The sequence below is a fragment of the Naegleria fowleri genome (assembly GCF_008403515.1).
Source record: "Naegleria fowleri strain ATCC 30894 chromosome Unknown tig21, whole genome shotgun sequence".
NCBI lineage: Eukaryota > Heterolobosea > Eutetramitea > Acrasida > Naegleriidae > Naegleria > Naegleria fowleri.
Genome location: NW_025407953.1, coordinates 24,291 through 31,583, shown reverse-complemented (window position 1 = coordinate 31,583; position 7,293 = coordinate 24,291). Strand labels below are relative to the sequence as shown.

The 7,293-nt window shown below is 38.0% G+C and overlaps 5 protein-coding genes across 5 annotated transcripts in view; 3 read left to right on the top strand and 2 right to left on the bottom strand.

Annotated features, from left to right (window-relative positions):
• FDP41_000876 (uncharacterized protein) overlaps positions 1-335 on the top strand; it is a gene marked incomplete at both ends in the record, with an annotated part of 3,077 nt that extends 2,742 nt beyond the window's left edge. The window contains one exon of the mRNA XM_044712647.1: positions 56-335. Coding sequence (XP_044564811.1) covers positions 56-335 — 280 coding nt within the window. The remainder of the gene's footprint in view (positions 1-55) is intronic.
• Positions 336-369: 34 nt separating this feature from the next.
• Positions 370-1,869, top strand: FDP41_000875 (uncharacterized protein; the record flags this gene model as incomplete). The annotated part of the gene is made up of 1 exon (XM_044712636.1): positions 370-1,869. One exon carries the CDS (start codon positions 370-372, stop codon positions 1,867-1,869), a length of 1,500 nt encoding a protein of 499 aa, XP_044564810.1.
• A 515-nt stretch (positions 1,870-2,384) lies between these two features.
• FDP41_000874 (uncharacterized protein) lies at positions 2,385-4,475 on the top strand (the record flags this gene model as incomplete). The annotated part of the gene is made up of 1 exon (XM_044712626.1): positions 2,385-4,475. One exon carries the CDS (start codon positions 2,385-2,387, stop codon positions 4,473-4,475), a length of 2,091 nt encoding a protein of 696 aa, XP_044564809.1.
• Positions 4,476-4,677: 202 nt separating this feature from the next.
• FDP41_000873 (uncharacterized protein) lies at positions 4,678-7,077 on the bottom strand (the record flags this gene model as incomplete). Its single annotated transcript, XM_044712615.1, has 3 exons — positions 4,678-5,658; positions 5,748-6,523; positions 6,612-7,077. The coding sequence occupies 3 exons, from the start codon at positions 7,075-7,077 to the stop codon at positions 4,678-4,680; spliced, it is 2,223 nt and encodes a 740-aa protein (XP_044564808.1).
• Positions 7,078-7,290: 213 nt separating this feature from the next.
• Positions 7,291-7,293, bottom strand: part of FDP41_000872 (uncharacterized protein) — a gene marked incomplete at both ends in the record, with an annotated part of 782 nt that continues 779 nt past the window's right edge. The window contains one exon of the mRNA XM_044712604.1: positions 7,291-7,293. This exon is cut by the window's right edge and continues 382 nt beyond it. Within this exon, the coding sequence (XP_044564807.1) occupies positions 7,291-7,293 (3 nt within the window).

Here is a 7,293-nt window from a genome sequence, read left to right as displayed (position 1 = left end):
TCCCTCCTCTCTCTTATAAGCACGATACCAAGCTATTAATTTTGGCTCTTGAAAGATTGAAAGAAGCATACAGTGTTAAAAGTAGATTGAATCATTCACAAAGAGAAGAACTAGGTTTGATTGAACAGGCCTACAACAATCCACACGAGGCCTTGACAAGAATTAAGAAACATTTGCTTTTGCAACGAACATTCAAGGAAGTTTCCATAGAATTTATGGATTTATACAGCTCGCTCATTCCTGTTTACGATGTAGAACCAATAGAAAAGATTACGGATGCTTATTTGGACCAATATTTGTGGTATGAGGCTGATAAAAAGAGGACTCTTCCCTAACTGGGTTAAACCTTCTGATTCTGAGCCTCCACCAATGCTAATCTACAAATGGTGTCAGGCTATCAACAATTTGGCAGATATTTGGGAGACATCGAATGGCGAATGTGTTGTCATGATGCAATCCAAATTCGATAAGGTTTGGGAAAAGATGGACCCAATTCTGTTGAATCGTTTATTGAGACTTGTTGTTGACAGTAATTTGGCTGACTACATGACTGCAAAGAACAATGTGACCATTACCTTCAAGGATATGAGTCATGTGAATATGTACGGATTGATCAGAGGCCTTCAATTCTCTTCATTTATTTCTCAATATTATTGTTTAATATTGGATCTGCTAATGCTTGGTTTGGATAGAGCAAGTGAAATTGCTGGACCTCCAAGAGATCCTAATGTCTTCTTGACCTTTAAGGATTTACAAACAGAAACGAACAGTCCTATCAGACTCTACTCTAGATATATTGACGAATTCCACATGTTATTCAAATTCACTCATGAGGAAGCACGTTCTCTCATTCAAAAATACCTCACTGAACATCCAGATCCAAACAATGAAAACATTGTTGGCTACAATAACAAGAAGTGCTGGCCTAGAGATGCCCGTATGCGTTTAATGAAACATGATGTAAATCTTGGGAGAGCAGTGTTCTGGGAAATTAAGAACAGACTTCCCAAAACCCTTACCACATTGAAATGGCAAGACTCATTTGTTTCTGTATATAGCAAGGACAATCCAAATCTTTTGTTCAGCATGTCTGGTTTTGAAATTAGAATTTTACCAAAGATTCGTGCTCCATCTCAACAATTCACAACTTCAAAGGATGGAGTTTGGGATCTTCGTAATGAAATTACCAAAGAGAGAATTGCTCAGGCATACCTCAAAGTGAGTGAGTCATCAATGAGAAAATTTGAAAACCGTATCAGAATGGTTCTTATGGCCTCTGGTTCCACAACCTTCACCAAGATTGTCAACAAGTGGAACACTGCTCTCATTGGTTTAATGACCTATTTCCGTGAGGCAGTGATTAACACTCCAGAAATGCTTGATTTACTCGTTAAGTGTGAGAACAAGATTCAAACAAGAATCAAGATAGGTCTCAACTCCAAGATGCCTTCTCGCTTTCCTCCTGTTGTGTTTTATACTCCAAAAGAATTAGGAGGCTTGGGTATGCTTTCTATGGGCCATATTCTTATTCCACAGTCTGATCTTAGATATTCCAAGCAAACAGAGACTGGAATTACTCATTTCCGTGCAGGTATGAGCCACGAAGAAGGTCAATTAATTCCTAATCTCTATAGATATATTCAACCATGGCAATCAGAATTTATTGATTCGCAACGTGTATGGGCAGAATATGCTGCAAAACGAAAGGATGCAATGGAAAAGAACAGAAAACTTGCTCTTAGTGACTTGGAAGATTCATGGGATCGAGGTATTCCAAGAATCAACACTTTGTTCCAAAAGATCGACATATTCTTGCTTATGACAAGGGTTGGAGAGTTAGAAACGAATTCAAAGCATATCAAGTTTTGAAACAAAATCCATTCTGGTGGACTCAAACACGTCACGATGGTAAATTGTGGTCTCTTAATAATTACAGAACAGACATGATTCAAGCTCTGGGAGGTGTTGAATGTATTTTGGAACATACCTTATTCAAGGGTACTTACTTTGTGACTTGGGAAGGTCTCTTCTGGGAACGCAAGCGGCTTCGAAGAGAGTATGAAATTCAAGAAACTCACAAACGCTCAGCGTTCTGGTTTGAACCAAATTCCAAACAGAAGATTCACTTTATGGTGGTCTCCAACTATTAATCGTGCCAATGTTTATGTGGGTTTCCAAGTTCAATTGGATTTGACAGGTATTTTCATGCACGGTAAAATCCCAACACTCAAGATTTCTCTTATTCAAATCTTCCGTGCTCACTTGTGGCAAAAGATTCACGAAAGTGTTGTGATGGACTTGTGTCAAGTATTCGATCAACAGGTTGACACTCTTGAAATTCAAACAGTTCAAAAGAAACCATTCACCCAAGAAAATCCTACAAGATGAACTCTTCATGTGCCGACATTTTGCTTTTCGCAGCATACAAGTGGCAAATTACTAAACCATCACTCTTGACAGAAACTAACGACACCTATGACACTAGCTCAAACAAGTACTGGGTTGACGTACAATTGAGATGGGGTGACTTTGACTCTCACGACATTGAAAGGTACTCTCGTTCCAAGTTTTTGGACTATACCAACGACAATCTCTCATTCTATCCTTCACCCACAGGTGTATTGATTGGTATCGACCTTGCCTATAATTACATGTCTGCGTATGGAAATTGGTTCCCTGGTTCAAAACCTCTCATTCGTAAGGCTATGGCCAAAATTATGAAAGCCAATCCAGCTCTCTATGTTCTCAGAGAACGTATTCGAAAGGGTCTTCAATTGTATTCTTCAGAGCCAACTGAACCATATTTGAACAGTCAAAATTATGGAGAGTTGTTCAGTAATCAGACCATCTGGTTTGTGGACGACTCGAATGTGTATCGTGTTGTTGTTCACCAAACTCATGAAGGTAACTCTGCCAATAAGCCAATCAACGGTGCCATCTTTATCTTCAATCCAAAGACTGGTCAATTTTATTTGAAGGTTATTCACACAAGTGTGTGGGCTGGTCAGAAACGTAAGGGACAATTGGCTAAATGGAAGACGGCAGAAGAAGTTACCAGTTTGATTCGTTCTCTTCCAGTCGAAGAACAACCAAAACAAATTATCGTTACAAGAAAGGGTTTGTTAGATCCTCTTGAAGTTCACTTGCTGGACTTCCCTAACATTGTGATTAAGGGAAGTGAACTCAATTTACCATTCTCAGCTCTGCTCAAGATTGATAAATTTAATGACTTGGTCATTAAGGCAAACGAACCAAAGATGTTGGTGTTCAACTTGTTTGATGACTGGAGAGAAACCACAAATTCTTACACTGCCTTCCTCAGATTAATTTTGATATTACGTGCATTTAACGTGAATGCTGAAAAGACAAAGATGATTTTGAAGCCTAACAAGACAACCATTACTCAACCACATCATGTTTGGCCAACTTTGGATGATCAGACATGGATGAAGGTAGAGCTTGCCTTGAAGGATTTAATTTTGTCGGACTATGGAAAGAAGAACAATGTCAAAGTCACTTCTTTAACTCAATCCGAAGTTCGTGACATTATTCTCGGTATGGAGATTGCTCCACCATCCATCCAACAACAACAAATCGCAGAGATTGAAAAGGAGGCTAAGGAGGCAACTCAACTTACCACTATTACTACCAAGAAAACAAACGCCTATGGTGAAGAAATTATTACTGTGACATCTACTCCCTATGAACAAGAAACCTTCAGTAGTAAGACCGACTGGAGAATGAGAGCCATTTCTGCTCCCAACCTTCAAATCAGAACGAAGCGTATCTTTATCGAGCAAGAGGAAATTTCTGAGAACGCTTATGATTATGTGTTACCAATGAATATTCTCAAGAAATTTATTGCAATTTCAGATTTAAGAACTCAAGTCATGGGTTATGTCTATGGAAAATCACCTGAAGACAATCCAAAGGTCAAGGAGATTCATTGCATTGTGCTTGTTCCACAATTAGGTACCCATAAGACCATTAGCGTTCCAAAGCAGCTTCCTGATCATGAAATTTTGAATTCTCTCGAACCCCTTGGTTGGATTCACACACAACCTTCCTCCGTCAGTCACACCACTTTGACTCCTCAAGATGTCACTTTCCACTCGAAGGTTATGAGCCAACACAAATCATGGGATGGAGAAAAGACTGTCACTATTACATGCCAAATTACTCCTGGATCCTGCAACTTGACAGCTCATAAATTAACACCAGAAGGTTATGATTGGGGAAGAAAGAATAAGGACATTTTCAGTGACGAACCACAAGGATTTAATCATGGTGCATTCTATGAAGGCGTCCAATTAATTTTATCAGAGTCATTCATGGGATTCTTCATGGTTCCAGAGGAAGGATCTTGGAACTACTACTTTATGGGATATGGTCACACTGAAAATATGGAATATGGTGTCACTCTTGGTGTACCAAAAGAATTTTATCATGAAGTTCATCGTCCTCATCACTTTTGAACTTCAGTATGATGGAAGATGTTTCTTCTCAAGGTGCTGTTTCAACCCCAGCTGCCATACAAGTGGAAGATGACGAGGGTGCAGATGTACAGAATTTGTTTGAATAAAATAATTTCCTTTCATGTAACTGTGGACGCAAAAGCGAACGTGGAACTTCATGTGAAATATACTTCATTTAATAAATATGAAATATGTACAATGATCAGCACAAACATTGTCGAATGAGTACAGTAGATCTCTTGTTGGCACATTTGACCTCTTTCTCTGAGGCAGATCTTTTCTCAGAATCTTTTTGAACAATATTCAAAAACACTTGTTCGAGCGAACATTGATTGAGAGCCCATTCATGGATACCATGTTCAACCTTTCCTTTTTCCATATGTTTGAACAAACCAGCAATGGATCTAGCTTCCATTTGTTGTTTTGGAGTGGCATGCTCAATGGATTGTGAAGTTGTCTTGCTCAAATCTGATCGAGAAAAACTTGGAATTTTGAATACGGTCGTTCCTGTCAAAGTTAAATCCTTCACTGCCTCAGGAACATAATCATAGACATATTGTTCAGCACGTTGTTGATCCTCTGCTCCATAACTCACACTCAATAAAAAGCCATCACCAAACTTATTCTTCAATCGTAGTCCACTTCCCAAACATTTAAATGAACCTTTCGACATGATTGTAATACGATCACACAAAACATCTGCTTCTTCCATAGAGTGAGTTGTTAAAATCACCGTTCGATTCTTCTTTTGATTTAAAATAATATTCCACAAATGTCTCTTACTGAGAGGATCGAGTCCCGTGGTGGGTTCATCCAAAAGAATAATCTTTGGATCTGCAACGAGTGAAATGGCAATGGAAAGTCTTCTCTTCATACCACCAGAGAGTGCGCTTGAATTAGGTGACCATTTTGTTTTCAAGGTTTCATTGTCTAATCCAACTTGTCTCAATAAACTTTGAACGTGTTCCTTTTCGTACTGCAACTTGACTCCTTTCAATCGACTATAGAATAATAAATGTTCTTCACAAGTCAAGTCAGGATAAAGAATGTCAAATTGAGCTGTGAGACCCATGATTTGATGAATATCATTCATGTCATGTCGAATGTCTTTTCCGTAGACAAAAGCTGTTCCTTTCGATGGACCAAACATGCCCGATAGCATGGAAATGGTTGTGGATTTACCCTGTGTGGTGTGTGAATATTGTTAACAAGTTGTCAAAAATAACAACATTAAAATGAATAAGAGACAAAATATTCATGCACAACACTTACAGCACCGTTCATACCCAATAATCCAAAACATTCTGACTTTCCAATGGTTAAACAAGTTCCTTTCACTGCTCGATTCATTCCATATGTCTTTTCTAAATTATAAAATACTACTCCATAGTCATTCTTTAAACGTTTCAAATGTTCAAGAGTTTGTTTCTTATCGAGATTTGGAGGATTGACTTTCAAGAATTCTTCTAAAACATCTGAATCCACTTCATCGAGACGATGTTTCGATGCACCCACAACCATTTCATCATCTTGCGTAGGTTGTGAATCAGAAGGAGAGGAGCATGGTAAAATCTTGTTCTTGCTCGTTGGTGAATTTTTCTTCACTCGATTCTTTGTGAAAGGTTTCCAAATCCATTCGAGGAAAAAGAGTGGATGTCTTGAAACACCAAATGGTTGAGGAACAACAGCATCAAAGTACAAGCTCAATACAAAGTAGACCACTGACATTCCTACCATGTAAATGAGTGAAAAGAAAACTGACTTGTTGTCATAAATGTCAGATACTTTTCGTAAGCAATCCAAATTGTTACATGAACTGGATGTTGCATAGACAAAATGAGTAATTTGTAATGGGAATACTAGCAAGAGACCAAAGCGAGCATTGGGAGCATTTGTCAAAAGTTGCATCTCGAGAATCACACCAACCATTGGTCCAATCAACACAATGAGATAGCTGATAATAGTTGCCACAATTGTTTTTCCAATAAAGGAAGATAATAAGAATGAAAAGCTCACCAATGTGTTTCCCCAGCAAATAAAGAAAATAACTGAACATCTCATGAAATCCAAAAATACACAAGAGCACAATGAATGTTCATCAGTCTCCTCTTGAAATTCGAAACAATAATAACTTACATAACAATAGAGGAGAGGTTTGAGTAATAAATCTGAATCCAAAAATCAAGCAGAAAATAATAAATAATGCTGCTGAAATGCAATACAAAAGGAAAAAGAAAACATAGGTCACAAGCCAGTAATATCTCATTTTCATACCCATGAGTTTCATCATTTCTCTCAACTTGAATTGTTTTTCTAATACGACTGTGAAACTGAAAGAAGGTAATAGCAAACATAAAATCATTGGGAAAAAGAAATAACCCAAAAGATCTGCAATTTGGAAAGTGGCAATTGAAGTGTCATAGGGCATTTGTGCTGTGTTTGTTTTGATTCTAAAACTGGTACTTCCTGTGATATTCTTTAAGAATGCATCGTTCAGCCAGTTTTGAAGTCCAACACCAAGAACATCTCTACAGCTCTTGATGACAAAGGAATAAGGAGATTTTTTTGATAAAACCGCTACAGAATCGAGTTTTCTCGTCATAGTCGTATTCTACAGTGTAATTGATTCGCCCTTTTTGAGGTGCAGTCGATAATTCTCTAATAATATAGGCTCCAACTGCATTCATGCGTTCCGGTTTACCAACAGCACCCATTTGATCAAAAATCATTTCATCCATTGATCGTTCCTCTGTGAATGGTCCAGTTGCACTGTAAGGAATTTGTATAAATCCAGTATAATTATAGGTTCCGTTCACTA